Source organism: Peromyscus maniculatus, chromosome 5 (genome assembly GCF_049852395.1).
Source record: "Peromyscus maniculatus bairdii isolate BWxNUB_F1_BW_parent chromosome 5, HU_Pman_BW_mat_3.1, whole genome shotgun sequence".
NCBI classification, from domain to species: Eukaryota; Metazoa; Chordata; class Mammalia; order Rodentia; family Cricetidae; genus Peromyscus; species Peromyscus maniculatus.
The window spans coordinates 127,650,544-127,670,388 of NC_134856.1; the positions used below are offsets into that span (position 1 = coordinate 127,650,544).

Here is a 19,845-nt window from a genome sequence, read left to right on the forward strand (position 1 = left end):
GGTTTCTCTGTGTAGCCTTGGCTGTCCTGGTACTCACTCTGTAGACCAGACTGGCCTAGAACTCAGAGATCCGCCTGCCTCTGCTTCCCCAATGCTGGGATTAAAGATGTGCGCCATCACCACTCCACTTCTTTATTTTTAAATATAATATTTGTATTATTTTTTTAGACTTTTGTACATGCATGCAATGTATTTTACCACATTCATCTCCCAGTCTCTGCCCCTAACTCCTCCTATTTCCACCGCTACCCTCTACCCTTTCCCAACTTTGTGAAATCAGTGACAGTTGCACAGATCTGTGAGATTTATAAAAGTAGCTGAATTGCACCCTTTTAAGTGTGTGAGTTGAGTGCTGTGTGTTTATATTTCAAGCAGGCTACTAAAGAAAACAGGGCTTTACTGAGACAACTAGGCTGCCACCTGGCTTGTGCGGCTCTCTGTCCTATGCTGCTCCCCCTGTTCCCCACAACTTTTGTGTTAATCATCCCAGTTAAATTGTGAAGCAATTTTATAGCATGTATATGAGATCCTAAACAACCATCGTTTAGACCTTATTAGTTTTTTCTGTTTATTTTAAAGGCTTATATAATCTTACCTTTTTTTTTCTCCATCACTTTTTGCTTGTTCATTTGTTATTTTCATTTTTTTTCCTTGTTTGATTGTTTTGGAGATAGCATCTCAGGTAGCCTAGGGTAGCCTTGTACTCCCTAGAGAGTCGAGATTGGCCTTGAACTTGTGATCCTCCTTCCTCCCTCTCCGGAGTACTGGGTTTGCAGGTGTGTGCCACTATGCCCTGCTGAATCTCATTTTCTTAAGACTCATCATTACATTTTTAACAGTTAGCTGTATTGTCATGTGGAAGTCATGCTATGATCTTTGACAAATATTTCCTGATCCCTGTGGTTCTTCTCCAGCTCATAAGCATATAAGCTGTTTCTCTTTACAAGAACGCTGCTTTGGAGACCTTTCCCATGTGTCTTAAGAGTGTGTATTTTCCCTCTCTCTCTCTTTTTCTCTCTCTCTCCCTCTCTCTCTGCTTGTGTGTGTGTACACATGCATATGTACACATGTTCACATGTGTGTGCAAATATGGAAGACAAAGAACAACCTTAGATATTGTTTCTTTTTTTTTTTTTTTTTTTTTTTTTGGTTTTTCGAGACAGGGTTTCTCTGTGTAGCTTTGCGCCTTTCCTGGAACTCTCTTTGGAGACCAGGCTGGCCTCGAACTCACAGAGATCCGCCTGCCTCTGCCTCCCGAGTGCTGGGATTAAAGGCGTGCGCCACCACCGCCCGGCCTTAGATATTGTTTCTTAAGCACTACTCATCTTGTGTTTGAGACAGGGGTCTCTCATTGGCCTGGAACTTACCTGCTAGGCTAGGCTGGCTGGGCAGGGACCCATCAGGAACAGCCTCAGGAACCCATCTGACTCCACTTGCCTCACCAATTCTGAGATTTCAAGTGTCTAGTACCATGTTTGGGCCTTTTGACGTAGGTTCTAGACATGCTTGGGCTCAGGTTCTCATGTTTGAAAGGTAAGCATTTTATCCACTAAGCTCTGCCCCCATCCCTGTGCTAGGAGTTTTAGTAACATTTCCACTGACGATGTAAGCCTAGTTTATCATTCCTCCAGCCCAAGATAACATGATGAGATCCGAGGTCCTGAGTTCCAATCTGTTTCAATTCTGATTGTAATAACTATTTTTCTGAAGTATGAGAGCACTAAACAAGTTCATAAGCGGTGGTGGAGGAGATGGCTGGGTACATAAAGTGCGTCAAATGAGTGCAATCCCCTAAGACTGGCTTTTTGTTATGTGAGTGTTATGTCCAAGGGAGTCTTGCTTAGTATTTGTCTTATCAATCATTTTCTCACTTGGGAAAGAGTATGATTTCTTTCACTAAGAAATTATTTGACAGGTTTTCCCCCTTCACAATATTCAGCCCTGCATAGGAACTGTGGAACCCCGAAGCAGAGACTTGATTATTATGAACAGGTGTTCATCTACCCTAGCTAGTAACTACACATCCATCTGATAGTCCCGGCTTCTTGCTGACCTCTCAAACAAGTGGAGAAGGAGAGCGTGGCCTTAGTGTTTGCACACATGCCTGATAACTAGATGAGTCAGGGAAACACTGAAGGTCCTGTTGGTCCACGCCATAATCAAACAGTGGGACTTTCCAAACCTCTCTTAATTTGGAGAGAAAATAACCCATTACTTAGTGTTATAACGTGGAAATCCAGAGAAACTCTGGGATTTGCTGGAGATTTGTTTGTTGTTTTGAAGGACAGCTGTGTGACAGCAGCTGTCACGGGGCCAGGAATAAGTACCAGCGACCAGACGCTCTTATCTAAGCTGTGGGTGCACATTTCAAAGGATCTATACTTGGGGTGGCATCCCGATTTACTATCTTGTTTTCTGTTTTGTTCCTGTTCACAATAGACTCTCTGGTCCTTATGAGATAAATTCTTTCTATTTTTTCCCACTCTCTAGCAATAAGAATCAGTCAAACTGGGCCACACCAAGAAAGCTGGCTGTATTACTGACCTGTCTCGTTGCTGTAACAAAATACCCAAATAATACAATTTAAGAAAATGTTCATTTGGATCACAGTTTGAGGGTACAACCTATCATGGTGGGGATGACATGTCAGGAGGAACAGGATGGTCACACTGCATTCACAACTGGGCAGCAGAGAGAGATGGATATTGATGCTCAGCTGGCCTTTTTTTTCTTCAGTCTGAGACCCCAGCCTCCTCTGTGGTACCCAGCCACACTTAGGGTGAGACTGTGTTCCTCAGTTAACCCAATCTGGAAACTCCCTCACAGACATTTCCAGAGATTTGTCTCCCAGGTGATTGCCAGCCCAGTCGGATTGACACTCAGTAGTCACCACTGCACAGGCCAATCGGATTTTCCAGAACCAAGTTAAGTAGGCGTTCTGATGGGCAAGCATGCAGTTCAGTTTGACTCGTTGTCTCTGCACCTGAGGCTGACCGTTGTGTGGAACCTCAGTTTGGAAATCATTGTGTTTGTCCTTTAAAACCCATATGTTGAGTTACTTACCCTAAAGTTATTGGTATTCGGAGTGGAGCCTTTGGGAGGTAATGGGTACCTGAGGGCTCCCCTGAGTTCCTGCTGCGGACAGTCCTTCACTTCCTGTATCCAATCTTTCTTCAGAATGGCCTCTTGAGTAGGACAGTGATTCCTCCAATGTCCTTCTGTAGGGAAAGTGAGCATTATCTAGTTAAACTTCTTTAGTAATTGCATCCTGCAAGACTTCAGCCAAACTCTCATAAAAGTCTCCACCCATCGTGAGTGTGCTCCCACACTCTTTGACCATGAGAGTGTCCCCAACCCTGTCACCTCATCACCTCCCAAGGGCCCTGCATCCTGGCAGTGCTCCAGTGAGAAGTTCAGTTTCAGTTTGGGCTTTATAAGTACAAATCACACCAAAGCCATAGCGGGAAACTGGTGCTTATGCTTATTTTAGCAATCTTCAGACTGTGCACATGGACATGCAGAAGCCTTCCAGAAGTGTCCGAGCATGGTGTTTTTAAGAGAGGGAACATCTGAATTCTTGTCTGTGTGTGCTTTTCCTAAGATGCTTCTTCCTGATGGTGGGCCTGTGATGGAGACAATTGAACCATCTCACTTAATTTTCCATAATTCCTTTTCTGCTTTACTTACGAAAAGCTTCTTGCTCATCTTAGTATCGTATTGGCAGAAATTCTGTCTCTAACCCACTTTAGTAAATTGTTCTGTTCGAGGAAGTAAAAATCTAGCAGGTGGGAAGAGAAAGGGAGCTGTGTTTGAGAATGCTTGTTTAGTTTGATGGGTGAGGACACTGAGTGATTCTCATTCCCAGAGGGGGGTCCTCTTATAAACCGTACAGGTTCTAAAACCTTTCTTCAGAAACACTGAGGACAGAGTGGCTCACCGGTGGATAAGTGTCACCAGCAAGTCTGATGACCTGAGCTGACACTTGGAATCCACATGGTGAGGAGAATCAACTCCTGCAGGTTGTCCTTTGGGTTCTTTCCCAAGTGTGCTGTGGCTCCCAGCCCAATCAATCGATGTCAGAAAGAACATCTTAAGGAAAACTGATGCCGATCTACAATCTAGCCAAACTGTACACTGATGTCATAAAGGGTGTACTTGAGAAGGACAGAACCACCACTATCATACCACATATCATAATAAACAATTCTAAGCTTATAGAATAACCAGAAAGACCTTCCATCGAGTTCAAAGGACACAATTTGTAATACAAGAGTGAATTTATTTAATGATGTTAAATTTGCATCTCCCGCTGGAACTTCCACAGGATAAAGTGCTGCCGATGTATTTGGTTTTTTGCATGTCTATAATTAATAATTATATGTTCTACTACCTTTTATTTTACAAGTTAACTTTCATATCCACAAAGATATAAAATAGCCTAATAAAAAATGATGAGTGGCTGAAATAACCCAGATGGATGAATAGTTACGGTTCTGGCTAGATTTCTATTTCCATTTCCCCTGACACTGATGACTCAAATATTTTTGATATCCTCTCACCGTGCCACACTTCTCATGTCTCCTGGGGAGATTTTGAGTGACATTTCTGTAACAGCCTTTTTCATCCATTCCCGTCTCTTTATTTGAGTAAAGATGTAAAAACAAAACAAAATTGCTCCTCAAGCTTCCTCACTTTAATAATAGGTGCCCTTACCCACGTTCATGAAATAACTTAATAAAACTTACCAAAAGAGGTGGGTTTCCAATAAAATACTTTCGGCTTATATTTAGTAATTACTTGTCAAAATTTGTAGTGTCTGTGTTTCGTAAGGGTGATTTTTTTTTTTTTTTTGGAAGTTGGATTGTAGGAATCATAACAGCAACAATGATGGCAGAAGAGTTGGTTGTTGTTGTTTTTTTTTTTTTTAATTTAAGCTTCATAGCTTTTTTTTTTTCATGTGTGTGAGTATTTGTCTGCATGCAGTGTTCAAAAAGACCAGAAGAGAGCATCAGATCCTCTGAGATTGGCATTGCCAATGTTTGTGAGCCGCTATGTGGGTGCTGGGAATCGGACCCAGGTCCTCTGGAAAAAACATGCTCTGAACCACTGAGCCATCTCTCCATCCCTTTACACTATTATTTTTGATACAAAAAAGTATGGTGGGGTAACTGGTAGAAGATATTAAAGCAGAGCATACATAAAATTGAAACTGTCTCCTGTAGGGCAAGCAGAACTGAAACATAACTCCACAAAAAGAAAATGAAATTTTGCAAAGTCACAAATGGCCACTGAGGAGGAGTCTGTTTGTGTTGTTTTCTAATGATGGCTTCTTCGGGTACATTACTATGAGAACACCTTCCGCTGTGACTGAGCCCATGTACTGATTAACTCCTTGTGCTACTGATTTAGTGGGGATATTGCTAACTAACAGTCTTGGTGTGTATTATGCCTCTCAAAGAGGGACCACCCTTCCTTCCTTCCTTCCTTCCTTCCTTCCTTCCTTCCTTCCTTCCTTCCTTCCTTCCTTCCTTCCTTTCTTCCTTCTTTCCTTCCTTTTCTTTCTTGATAATTATTTATTCACTTGCTCATCTTTATTTTTTTTCTCTGGAGGGACTCAGTGTGTGTGTGTGTGTGTGTGTGTGTGTGTGTGTGTGTGTGTGTATGTGTGTGTGTGTTAATTAGTCATCATTGTTTGAATCTATAAATGTATGTCTTCCATTCTAAATTTGTGAAATATTTAGTTATTATATCTCTCTCTCTTTTCCTTTCCTTCCTTTTCTTTTTCCTTTTCTTTTCTTTCCTTTCTTGTATGAGACTCTGCAGTCCAGGCTGGTCTGGAACTCACTCTGTAACGCAGGGTAACCTCACAATAATGGCTGTCCTTCTGCCTCCGCTTGCTTTCCAAGTTCTGTAAGAACAGGTGTGAGCCACTATGCCAGGATGTTACTGTTTTATGAAACAGAATTTCTATTTCAATCTCTTTCTCCTCTCTTGAGGTGCCAGGGACACTAAAATTAGACCCTTAGTGTGGACCTACAGGCCCCTCAGCCTCCATTCTTTTTTCTTCAGTTTTTTTTTTTCCTTTCTGTTCATCAGATTAGACAGTGTCTGGATCATCAAGTGCAAGGTACCTTCCTCGGCCATCTCCATTCTGTTGTGAAGCCCACCCAGTGTACTTTTTTTTATTGTAGGGTTTTTTTCAGTTCTAGAATTTTCTTATGGTTTCTATGACTCTGTTAAGAACTCCTGGCTTCCCATTGTTTCCGGGATATTAGCTTCATCTCAAGCACAGTTAAAACAGCTGCTACAAATGTCTCTGGAAATTCCAACATCTGTGTCACCCTATAGTTGACATTTGCAGGTTGACTTTTCTCGGTGTTGAGTGTGTTTCTCTAGTCCCTTGCATGCCAAACTGTATTGATTTGAATCTTGGACATTCTGGTTTTGCTTTTTGAGACCCTGGGTCCCTTGGGAAATCTTTGGTGCTGTTGGCATTTGGCTTATTGGTTTTGCTTGGTTTTACCAGCCAATCTGTCCAGCTCTGCGTTCCATGCAATGGGCAGTGGTCCCAGCATCAGCTCTGTTTTCAAAGCCCCTGTGTCACATGTACGCTCTATTTAGGGGTTAGTCTTTGACTCCAGCAGAAGTCTGTAATAGTTCAGTTTCAAGGACTCTGGGGTGGTCCCACATATGCACAACTCGGGTGAGACTTGAACTTCCCGCGAATCAGGGCATTCCCTTCAGCTCTCCGCTCTCTGTGGTTCTGCCCCATACTCTCCTGTTCTTCTCCCAGGAATATTGGATTTCTCCTGGAAACTGTAGCTCTTCATCCTACTACGGTATAGTGTCCCGAGTCTGGGTTAGCCTCGGGACAAAGCCGTGTGAAAACAGACGACTGCCCAAAATGCATTCCCACACAGTGTTCTTGAGTCGGTGAGTGGTGGCGAAGAGTTGAGTTCATTCATTGGAAACAGGGAAACTGAGACTCGGGTTAGTCATCCACCAGATATGTGGGTTGCCACTGAAGAGGCTATATCTCTAGGATTCTCTGATCTCCATAATGTGTTCTCCACTATATCACATGACAAGACCTAGCTTCTTATAGTCAGAGGTCCCAGTTCAAAGAATGACTTACTCTGAAAAGCCGATGGGAGTTGATTTTGAGGCCTGAACCTGTCCCAAGGAGGGAATGTGAACTCGTGAGCTAATCACTGTATGTTCTGTCGTCCTGTGCTCTGCTCAGGATCGGTGGAGAAAACATGAAGTCAGTACCTTAAGGGGGATGTAGGACCCTGAAAGTCTCCACGGCATTGGGGTTGAGGGAAGGAAGTCCATCGTCATTTGGCCTTCCCGCTTCAGAGCTGTGGTAGAATGGTGTTTTGCGGCAGGAATGAGCCCCTAGGTACCAAAAAGAAAGAGACAGGAAGGGGCGGAGTCCAGCATCCCTTCAACTTCCTTCTACTCAGCCCCACCTCTTAAAGTTTCTACCTCCCAGCAGGACCATGGGCTGGGGTATCAAGCCTCCAGCATCATTTATTGTATGACATCTAGGACCCAAACTAAATGGTAACTGATGTTTGCTGTTTGGTGAAGAGCAGGTTCCAGAAACATCCATAGGGGAGGAAGTGAGTAGTATGAAGGTGGGCTCCTCGGTACCATGAACATCATCTCTTGGTGAGCCTGCCTGACTTCCTTCTCCTCCTAACACTGCTCACTAAGGAAGATATTTCAGACTCAAGGGTCTAGATATGACCATTGTGCCTAGCGGAGAGTGGAGGCTGGGGACAAACGAAACAAAACTAATGTATTTAGTTAGCCCGTCAAGCGTGAATGAGTAAATAGGATGATGGGGGGGGGGGGGTTTGGAATCAATTAACAATGAGTCACAAGATGACTTCCCTCAGTGACTGGTAGGAACGAAAGTCACTGATGTACTCATGCCTAAGAAAATTAAACTAAGACAGAATGGTTTGATAGTTGAACAGATATTTTTAAGTTCTACTGTACTTGTGGAGAAGTTCGTCCACTGTGACTTTATTTTTGCAGAGAACTGTTTTATATTTCCAGTCATCCAAACATCATCATGGGAAAGGTTTGAAAGTCTTCAGCTTCCTCCCACTTCAAGTCTATTTCTGGTTTGATCTTAGGCTCACGAACAGAATCCTGTGGATTTGAATGTGCTTCAAGGAATCACCATGGGGCTGAGGAGGTGACTAGGCCTGTAAAGTGCTTACTGTTTAAGTGTGATACCTTTACACCCAGGATGTCAAGCTGGGCTGGGTGGTGTGTGTTTGTAATCTACCCTAGTGCTGGGAGGTGGAGACAGGCGTATCCCTGGGGCTTGCTGGCCTGCCAGCCTAGCCCAATCCACGAGCTCTAGGCCAAGTTAGAGACCCTGTCTCTGAATGGAATGTGGAGGCTAAGGGGAGGGCTCTATTGAGCCAGAATGCATGCCGTGCAAAGTTGAGGACTTGCGTCAAATCCCTAGCACTCGTGTTAGAAGATGGGCGTGGCCATGCACACCATAACCTCAGCACTGCGGAGCGGGAAATGAGGGGGAGGAGGAGGATTACTGGTGCCACCCTAAGTCCGGGTTCAGTGAGAGACCTTGTCACAAGGAATAAGATGGAATGATAGAGCAGGACACCCTACCACTTCCTCTGTCTTCCTAAACTGCATGGGCACACATAACCACACACACACCCCCAACATACATAAAAGTAAAGGGTACATCTCCTGAGGAATGACCTGAGGTTGACCTAGCCCTTATATTCACACACATATATGTACAAGTGGTCATTCACACACACACACACACACACACACACACACAGAATCACCAGAGAATCTCTCACCACAGTTCTTTCTCCATCTTTCACCTAGGAATGGGACCTTTGAACTGGCTACCAGGAAACCCTAAAGACCTCACTCTCTTCTATTGACATGAAAACATTATCAAAGTAACTTTCTTCTTCATTCATTTTATGAACTTGCTGTGAAGAATTTACAAACCTTTTGAACAACATAGAATATATATACATATATATATATGAATATATATTTGAAAATCTAAAGAAAAAAAGAGCTGTGGAGCAAGCACATGCTTGTGGTCATGGAAGCCACTGTGGTTCCAAACAGCAAAGACTAACGAGCTCCCACTTTTAAATGGAAATGTCTCCTGTGAAAATCTGGCTTTCAGCCTGATCTGGGACCGTGCCAGTGAGTAGGCAGTAAGGAAAAGGCCGCGAGTGGAAGCCAATTCATTAGTCGATCAAAAATATTTATAGACCTCTCTAGGTGTACAGCCCCATGCTGGACTCAGTGGGAAGACGGAGGGAAAGAGAGATCAGTCGCAGCTCAGGCCAAGCATGCTGCCCGGCTGCTTGGATGGCAGGGCAGACATGTGCTAAGGGAAAAGGCAGCGTGGGGAGCGCTTTCATTGGACGAGATGTCTTACAGCCGCTGAGGATACGGTCTGGACAAATAGGCTGCTATTCTCACACCATTTGCAGGTTGTCGTGGGGTACCAGTGTCCCGCGCAGCTGTGAAAGCTGTTCTTAGCCCTGATGGGAAGGAGTGAGGGGAAGGCTCAAAGGGACCTTCTCCACTGAACGTGAGAAGGTTTACATGAACTGAGGGAAGGTGGGTTTTTTTCCAAAATTGTTCTACAGAGATTAAATTCTTAAAATAATTCTCTGTGGTGTGTGTGTGTGTGTGTGTGTGTGTGTGTGTGTGTGTTCCTGTGTGCAGATACACGTGTGCAGGTACAGTTGAAGGCCAGAGGACAACTTCTGGTGTCACTCCTCAGATGTCACCCACTATATTATTGAGACAAATTCTGTCACTGGCCTGGAACTTCCCATGTAGAACTGTCTAGCCAAAGAGTCTCAGGTATCAGCATGGCTCCACCTCTCTAGAGCTGGGATTACAAGTGTATGCCATTACACCTGGGTTTGTTTTAATGTAGGTTCTGGGGACCTAACTCAGCTCCTCATGTTTGCAAGGCATGTGATTCACCTACCGAGCCATCTCCCCAGTCCCTGTGTAGGACTATTTATGTAAAGTGTCACTATAAAAATATTTAGGGAAAAAAATGTGATTAAAAATCAAATTACAATGATGGGTGGTGGTACTCGCCTTTATTCCCAGCACTCAGGAGACAGAGGCAAGCAGATCTCTGTGAGTTCAAGGCCAGCCAGGTCTATAGAGAGTGAGTTCCAGGACAACTAGGGCTACACAGAGAAACCCTGTCTCAAAAAAAAAAAAGTCTAATTATATACCACACCTTTCACTTTATGGTAATGAATTGTATATCTATAGAGAAAATCTTGATTAGAAATGTTGGAAGAAGGGGTTGGAGAGATGGATCAGCAGTTTAGAGCAATTGCTGCTCTTCTAGAGAACCCAGGTTCATCCCAGCACCCACATGGCTCACAACCATCTGTGACTTCACTTCCAGGAAATCTGACAGCCTCCTCTCACCTATATGGGCACTGGCTACACAGGTAGTGCACAAACATACATGCAAGCAAAAGGCTCATATGTATAAAATAAAATAAATAAGCCTAGAGCTTTTTTTTTAATGTTGAAGAAATCTTCAGCCATACCACCCTAAAATTGTCTGACCTTGCCTGCTCTCAGAGCTAAGCAGGCCTTTTTAGAACTTGAATGGTAGTGACATAGCAAAGCAAAGTTAAGCACTTCCACTAGAGATCCGTTTAGAGTTTTATTCCCTCTGTATCTGCATTATTGTGAATCCATAATCCTTATCTGACCAGGAGAGATTTTAAACTGCTAAACTGCGTGTTTAGGACTGAACTGCGTGTTTATCTCATACGCTGCAAACCTGCCATACTGTAGCTCAAGCCTGCAGGCTGCAGCTGGCCTGTGAGACACACTAGGAAGCTGTTTTTAGCTCCATTTTAGATTTGTTTTTTAAGTTCTCTCAAGTTTTAGGTGAAAAGTCAAGCCCCACATTGGGCACCAATGTAGCTGGAAGTTTTCCTGTGTCACGCCCAGTCCTGCAGCCACTCAGACCCAAGCAAACACACAGAGGCTTATAACAATTACAAATTGCATGGCCATGGCCTATGGCTAAATTTTCTTGCTAGCTAGTTCTTATAAATAAACTCAGCCCATTTCTATTAATCTATGTATTGCCACATGTTCTGTGGCTTTACCTGTGCACCATGACATGCTGCTCCCTAGACAACAGGCTGGTGTCTCCTCTGCCTCTGCCTTTCTTCTTCCTGTCTCTCTCTTGGATTTCCCACCTGCTTCTAAGTTGCCTTGCCATAGACCAAACAGCTTTCTTTATCAACCAATTAGAGCAACACATATTCACAGCATACAGAAAGACACCCCAGAGCAATATAGTCTATGGGAGAGCACACAGTGGTTACAGGAACTATTTCTTTATTCTAGGTTTCTTGATTTTTGCAATTACAGTCTATGGGCTAGCACACACTTATTACAGGAAATATTGAAGCCCAGTTTTTTTTATTTATAAACTCAGGCACAGAGATACCATATGGCATAAGAAGAAAGGAGGGAACTTCATAGAAGAAGGTGACACCAGAGGCCAGGTCACAGATGAACAGCATGCCTACAGAACAACCATTGAGAAGAGAGCAGGATCCACCCTGTACAAAACACATAGAGACATTCCATTGTGCTGGGCTCTGTTGCATGGAGACTTACACAGCTAGAAGAGTAAAAATAGGGGTCATTTTTAAGTGCATAGAAACCAAGGGTTGGGCCAGGTGTGGTGGCACACACCTATAACCTCAGTTCTCAGGAAACTGAGGATGAGAATTGCAAGTTTGAGGCTAGCCTGGGCTACATAACAAGGCTCTTGTCTCAAAAGTCAGCTGAAGACACCCCAAGACCACAAAGTTCTTGGCACAAAGGAGATTTATGTGCCCAGAGGGACAGAGGGCAGGGAATAAGAGACAAAGACAGGAGACAGAGGATGAGGGAGAAGGGGAAGAGAACAAGGGAGATGGCGCAGAGGTATTTGTCTCAGAGGGACAAAGGACTGAATCTTGATAGAGGGGAGACAGACGTGGTACATAGGAAAATGGCAGTTTATAGAGGTATGAGAAGAAACCTCATGTTAGGGTAAGGTGTTTAATTTTAATTGGGCATGTTAAATAGGGTAGCCAAAGGGGGCTTCTGATTGCTGGACTTCACAACTTTGATAGCTGGACCTTGGCAGTCAGTCTCAGGAGGAAGATGTGGCCAAATAAGAGAATTGACCTTGGCGGCTAGCTTTAGGAACGTAATCTAACAGTTTAGCAAAGCAGAGGGAATCAGGGAGAAGGGCAAGGCCTGTCAGAGCCACATGCCCAAGTAGGCTAGTGTCCCTTCGCTGTTAACAATAACTTTAGGAAACCAGGCATGCCAACAAATAACCACAGTGACCCTTACAACTCAGATGTGACTCTCTGTGAATTATGGCAGCATGCTTAAAAAGATGGACACAAGGAACTATGTAGGCTTGGAGGGCTGGTGTGTACTGAGATCCCAGTGGAATTATGGCAGCACACTTAAAAAGATGGACACGAGGAACTATGTAGGCTTGGAGGGCTGGTGCAGACTGTGATCCCAGTGCTAGGGGAGCAGAGACAGGAAGACTGAATTGGAAGCCATCTTGGACTGTGCTCTGAATGTCAGGCAAGCCTGGCCTATATAATGAGACCCTGTCTCAAGTAAATAAATAGATGAATAAATTTGTGCACTATGTGCCCTGGTGGAACTCAGTGGATAATACCTTAAACCAGAAGGAAGCCAGACAAGGCAGAGAGATGAAATCATGTTACTTGGAGATGGAAAGGTAATTGTCAAAATAAATGGCTACAGTAATTAAAAATTATTATCTCTCAAAATAAAAAGACATGAGCAGGGAGCTATTGTATTTTTAGAAGAATTATATACTATGTTTTGCAAAAAGGTAGAAGAAAAATAGTCAATGTTTTTGGCATGAAGAAAGAAGTATTTGAAGATGTGGATAAGGTTAACCAGATCTAAACATTCCACAGTATCACATGATACCTTTTTGAGTCTGTGTACCTCTCACCTTGATAAAGGCCAAACTTAAACTTTACAAAAAGAAAATGAGGCAAGATATGGCATCAGCAAAGGCATATATTTATAGGTGCATGGATAAAGAAAATGAAGAGAAGGCATGTACTCAATATTATTCAGTCATTAAAGGAATAAATCCCGTTGTCTGTGCCAATGGATAGGCTAGGAAGAAATTCTACCAAGGGAAATAAGCCAGACACCCCAAAACAAAACCTCATGTTCACAGACCAATGTGAAAGCTAAAAATATTGATCTCAAGGCAGGAAAAAGCAGAATGGTAATGACTGGAAGCTAGGAAGGGTTGGGGAGGATAGAGGGTGATTGGCTAATGGGTGTCAACATATATGAGGAAGAATGAGGTTTAGTGTGTATACTGGCTGCTTTTGTGTCAACACAAGCTAGAGTCATCAAAGGAAGGAGCCTCAGCTGAGGAAATGCCTCCATGAGACCCATCTGTAAGGCATTTTCTCATTTGGTGATCAATGGGGAAGGGCCCAGCCCATGGTGGGTAATACCATCCCTGGGCTGGTGATTTGGGGATCTATAAGAAGATGGACTGAGCAAGCCATGGGAAGTAAACCAGTAAGCAGCACCCCTCCACAGCCTCTGCATCAGCTCCAGCCTCCAGGATCCTGTCCTGTTTGAGTTTCTGTGCTGACTACTTTCAGTGATGAACAGCAAGGCTGAAGTGTAAGCCAAATGAAGCCTTTCCTCCCCAATTTGCTTTGTGGTCATGGTGTTTCATCACAGTAACAGAAACTCTAAGTAGGATAGTGTTCTATCACACAGTACATTAACTATATCTTACCACAACCTGTTGTATAGCTCATGAAGAACTAAGAGTGGAGCTTGAAGACCCAGACACACAAAACAATGGCTTGCTGTGTAAGTGGATGGAAATGCCTACACAGTCCAGATTCAGTCACGACACAATACCGAGTTCCCATACTGTGTCCTGTAACCATGCTATGGCAACTAAAAGGGGAAAAAGTAGAATGGAGGAGAAAAAGTGAAGGAAAAGTTTAAATAAGAAAAGTAATGATGCTTAGAGATGGGTTTCCCATTATAATTAACCTCAAGTGATACTTAAAAAACTTAACGCACAAGGCATTAAGATCAATGTCAAGTATGGGCAAAGTGGTGTGTATCTGGAATAATTTCAGGAGGTGGAACATCACCTGATCAAGATCAGTCTTGGCTACAGAGCCAGTTCAAGCCCAACCTGTTCTACATAAAGACTTCCAGGCCAGCCAGGTCTATATATGGAGAGTGTTTTGTTTGTTTGTTTGTTTGTTTGTTTGTTTGTTTGTTTGTTTTTTAAGAAAGAAAATTACCCTCAAATACAGTTTCTTAAAACAAATCTTCAAGGGGCTGGAAAGATGAGTCAGAGGTTAAAAGCAACTGGCTGCTCTTCCAAAGGACCTGGGTTCGATTCTCAGCACCCACATGGCAACTCACAGTTGTCTGTAACTCCAGTCCTAGGGAATCCAGTGCCTTTTTCTGGCTTCTGCGGGCATCAGGCACGCACATGGTGCGTAGACATACATGCAGACAAAACATCCATACAAATTAATATAGTAAACGAAAACAACCTTAAAAGCAGGAAATGTCAGAATGTAACGCTTTGTCCTTTGGCACACCCTCCCTCTCTGGTCTGATATGCTGTAGACAATGGAGACTCACCTATAAATCCCTTCTACATAAACAGGATGGCTAGAATTTTGTAGAGCCATGTTTGGGCTACACCCTCTGATCCAGACTCTTGATTCTTGAGTTGGAAATCTGGCCTCCTGTGCTCCTTCTGATTCTTAGACTGTCTGTCATCTAGCTCACTCGCCCTTCGCCCCACTCAGCGGGCCTCCTGTCCAAACTTTTGTGTGTCTGACTCCCTTGCTCAGACCCTGATGTTCCCATTTGCTGTGGCAACTCTGTGCCTCTCCCCAGCCCCCTTCTTAATTCCCAGCTCCTGTCAAAAGTTGGCTAAGTGCATTTTGAAATGCCAAGACAAATGGGCTGGAATGTGGAGAATCTATAGCTGTGTTTTTTGCTTATTCTTGATGGTCTGGACAGCAGCTGGGGTCGAATGTAGAAAGAGTGAGAAAGTTTGGGTGGGATGAACAGCCCCCTCAGACTCCATCAGCCACCCCGGGCATGCTAATGTGGATCCTGGTGTAGCCTTTCTTCGGTCTGCTGTTAAGTGTCTAACAGACTGCTCCAAAAATGTTAAACTTAGAGGTATCTTTCCAGCCTCCTCACATGAACTGTTTCGATCTCATGAGAGGCTGTGACATGACTTGGTGATTTTACATGAAGTGGCATCTGAGTGGCTTTTAGAGCACATTCCACAGCAATCTGCCTCGCCCTGCAGTTGATATGCTGAGTCCTGTTGTCTTTCAACATGTGGGACACTCACTATTAGATAGCTCAAGTCTGGAGCCAGTTGGTGTCTGATTAAGGCACAGGCTGGGAAGGCAGTCCCAAGTGTGAAATGTAACAGGCTGTCCCAGAGCAGCTTGCCCTGGTGGGGGAGGACCAGAGGTGGTCTGGGGAGCTGGCGAGCAAAGCAGATGCGTTTCCCTGCTATCATAGACTAGGTCCAGGGTGGATAACGTTTGGCGAGGTAGACTAGCAGGGAGTCGAGATAGCTGAACAGATGGGCAACTATTAAAAGATTTGAGGGGCTTTCATCATTCTTCAAATGGCCTTCGCCCACCTACGAGATACCCAGTTCCCCAGCAAGATTATGTAAAGGATTCGGCTAAACCTCTCCTTCCTTTTCCCCCTTCAGTTGCAACAACATCAGAAGCTCTGACGTGAAGAGGGAAAGAATAGCTGAGAAATTTCTAATTTTGCAGCCCCTTGGGATTAGATGCTGGATTCAGCTGCGCAGCGAGTACTGCTCCATATTTTGAAAGAGCTGCTGCTGGCAGCTTCCAGAGCGATGGGTTTCCAAAATAGACCATGAGTTCTGCCTCCATCTCTGACTACTGATATTTGGATGCTGACGTACGGAGCTGGGCACATGGTTAGATGTAGTTAGCCTTGCGCTGGGGAACTGTGGTGACCTGTGATCATCATGTTTAAGATAAAAATGCAGGGACATACACTCTCCTGGCTTCCAGGGGAAATCGGAAATATTCGCGCATCGCAGGGTGACACAGCTCACCTGTGCTCGAGGGCAGCTGTGTCCGTGACTGGGAAACATGCTGCCTCTCCTTTGCTCAGAATGGAAAGTTGGAAAGTTCCTAAGAGTGGAAGGAACCATAGGCCCTTGGCTAAAGCAAGCATGTTTTATTCTCTTTGGAGCAGCGGACTGATTTTTACCAAAGGCTGTCGTGTCTAGAGATATAGCTCCTAGACGCCACTAAGATAACTGGATTCAGATGTTCAGAGGATTGTGCGTGGAAAGTCCAGGACTAGTAATGTTCCCCATGCACTCAGTTAAATGTGTTTGGGCCGGGTGGTGGTGGCTCACACCTTTAATCCCAGCACTCAGGAGGCAGAGGCAGGCGGATCTCTGTGAGTTTGAGGCCAGCCTGGACTACCAAGTGAGTTCCAGGAAAGGCGCAAAGCTACACAAAGAAACCCTGTCTCAAAAAAAAAAATTTTGTTTGGAAACAGAAAAGGGTGGATGCACAGTTCCACTCTCATCCTCAACGCCTCAGTCAGGTTCCATCTCTATTCCAAGCAGAATAGTGACTAACTTAAGATCCAGTCTCCAAAAACTAGCCCACTGAAGACTAACTGGTGCCTAAAAGTAATCTGTAGCCTCCACAAGGAAAATAACCACCTTTAATCAATCTTTTAAACTAAAACCTCCACAATTCAGAATCAGTATAACTTAAGATAATTTCACAACAGAAACACTGAAACAAACTGATAATAATTAATACCCAGAGGTAATGGTGTCTGCTCACTTGCCAAACAATACACAGTTCTCTAAACCTACATTTCATACAATTAGGTGAATACGGATTATCAATGGGTTTAGAATTGCCTGGGTAATCACACTTCAGTAGAATTACTGGGGCTAGTTAAAATGGACTAGTTCCCACCACTTGGGCTAGTAAGCATTTGTGACATTAATTTGGGGTTATGTGTTTGTGACTTTTAGGTAAGCGCTGTACAAAAATGGTGCCAGGCAACAACATTCGAAGCATGTAGGCAGACAGCTGGAAATAGTGACAATCTAGGTGACATGTGTGGTTTAGGTTTTATAGTATGTTAAAAAAAAATCCAGGCATGGTAGTACACACCTTTAATTCCAGCACTGGGGAAGAAGAGGCAAGTGGATTTCGCTGAGTTCGAGGTTTGCCTGGTCTACATTGCAAGTTCCAGGATTGCTAGAGCTACATAGAAAGAGCCTTGCAAATAAATAAGTAAAAATAAGTATCATTGAACTGAGTAGAAAATGAGCCCAATATAATTTTCGTTTTGTGTAAGCTCTTTTTTCAGTTTCACATATTTTCACGACAGGGAGGGAATAAAAGCCATTCTGAGTGGTGTTTATCTTCTCTCACTGTTCAGTGGGATAACATCCGTTTGCTGGTCCTCAGGAACGCTCTCACAGTCTCTCTGCCCATGTCCTTCTAGAATGGCAGACATGCTGGCACTGATGGAGAGGCTGGAATGCGCGGTCAGCCGGCTGGAGCAGCTGTCTGCAGCTTCACGTGGGCCTCCTGGAGACTGCGGAGAAGTTAATGGTGTCAATGGAGGTAGGGCCATATCCTGATGTTATTACTGGTTTTGTGTGGGTCCCTTAATCCTGCCTTCAACATTCGGTTTCCAACATCTGTCTGCCGCTTCCTTCAGATCCTGCCTCCTTCCTTTGGGAGTGATCATAACCTTAACCAGAGGCCGGCAGTCCCTGGGAAAGAAAGTGAAGGGATGCATTCTCCTTCTCCCACAGATACATGCAGGTTTTATGCACCAGCTTAAAAAGCAAACTTTAGAAGTTTCAACCCACAGTCCACAAAAAATGATCAAGATCTGCGCCTCTGAAGAATGTAATCCACAACCAAAAGGGCGTTATTCTTTTGTTTTAATGTGTAACTATATCATTGACGTAATTATCACAGCTAGATTAGCATGCTCAGTTAGAATGCAGATTGGAAGGGATTAAGGTGCTGTGGGTTTTCACGTTAAGGACATTTGGGGCACTGCGGCTTTGACTGCATCTTGTCCTAGGTTAAGCCAAAGATGGAGCAAGTCCATGACCACAGCTTATTATCTGACCTCTGACCATCCCTAAGTAACAGGCCTCTTGAGGTGGGAACAAGTGCAGAGGCTAGATCCCCAAGAGTGCTTTTTTTAAAGGAGCATTGGGGTTGGAGAGATGACTGAGTGGATGAAGGTGCTTGCCACACAAACCTGGCAACCCCAGCTTGATCCTCAGGACCCACATACAGGTGGAAGGAGAGAATTGACTTCACGAAGTAGTCCTGATTGCCATAGGTGTCTTGTTGTAGAGGTGTCCCCGACATGCATTATGTGCACATACATACATACATACATACATACATACATACATACATACATACATACATTTCTCAAAAGATTTTCAAACTCTGTAGGATCAAAAACAGAAAGTTAAGAATTTTCTTTAAGCCAGGTGGGCTGGTGCACACCTTAATCCTAACTCTCAGAAGGTGGACACAGGAGGAGGGAGTTCAAGGCCAGCCTTAGCTACATATCTAATTTGAGGCCAACCTGGGTTACATGACACTCTGAAAAAAAAAGAGAAAGAAAGGAAGGAAGGAAGGAAGGAAGGAAGGAAGGAAGAAAGAAAGAAAGAAAAAAGAGAAAACAGATAAAAGCAGCAATAAATATCAGATAACCCATATGGCAAACTTTAGGTTATCTACAATAATTTTTCCACTTCCTTTTCTTATAAGATTGCAGTCTAAGAAATAAAAATGGAGAATACCCATTAAATTTGAATTTCAAAATGGAGAAACTTTTTTTGTATCAGTGTTTCTCAAATACTGTGTAGTACATAATTGTCTTTAAAATCTCCTCATTCCTCCTCTGAAATTAAATTTTAATAGGTGATCTGTATTGAATCTGCAGTTCTATTCTTGACCCGTGTGCACACACACGGCTCCTCTGACCCGTTTTAAATGCTGCCAGGCTTTGGAGAGCTGAGAAAAGCCTTGGGCAAGAGGAGATTTCAGTAACTCTTCCCCTAGGAAAGATCTGCTGTGCTGCTCCTAGAATGCTGGGGGCTTGGGGACCTGTTTCTCTCTCTCTTGTTACATGCCACAGAACAGAAAATACTGTGTGATCTCAGATGTACTGCTTGTGTCTTTCCCCCTGAACATGCTAAAAACAAAGTGACCTAAACAGATTGAAAGGAGAGATTGCTTAAAGAGAGCCTGGGGTGGGTCGGAGCCCCCTACACCCATCTAAGATGTGCCCATGGTTTCATCTTAAGCCCTTTTCGGTTGGTGTCTGGGCCTCATAAGCCTTATTTCTATGGCAATTTCTTTCCATTGTCTCCAGCAACTTCATTTCATTATATCCTTGACGGTAAGTGACTGCAGACATTTCCTTAAGGTCTCTGTCCTTCGATAAAAAAAAAAACCTGTAAGTGCACAAAATAAAGTTAAAATCCAGAAGATAATGAGTATCTAAATCAAGAGAGAAAACCCAAGCTTTGAACCTCACACATTCAAAAAGGTAGCAGACAAAACTATGTCTTTTCTTTATTTAAAAGGGGGAGGGTCTGGGAATATGACTCAGTGGGTAAAGAGGGTTCAG

General features: G+C 43.7%; 1 protein-coding gene across 1 annotated transcript in view; it reads left to right on the forward strand.

Annotated features, from left to right (window-relative positions):
* Cap2 (cyclase associated actin cytoskeleton regulatory protein 2) overlaps positions 1–19,845 on the forward strand; it is a 143,757-nt gene that overhangs the window by 3,990 nt on the left and 119,922 nt on the right. Inside the window, exon 2 of the mRNA XM_006972842.4 lies at positions 17,680–17,801. Coding sequence (XP_006972904.1) covers positions 17,681–17,801 — 121 coding nt within the window. The 5' untranslated portion in view covers position 17,680. The remainder of the gene's footprint in view (positions 1–17,679; positions 17,802–19,845) is intronic.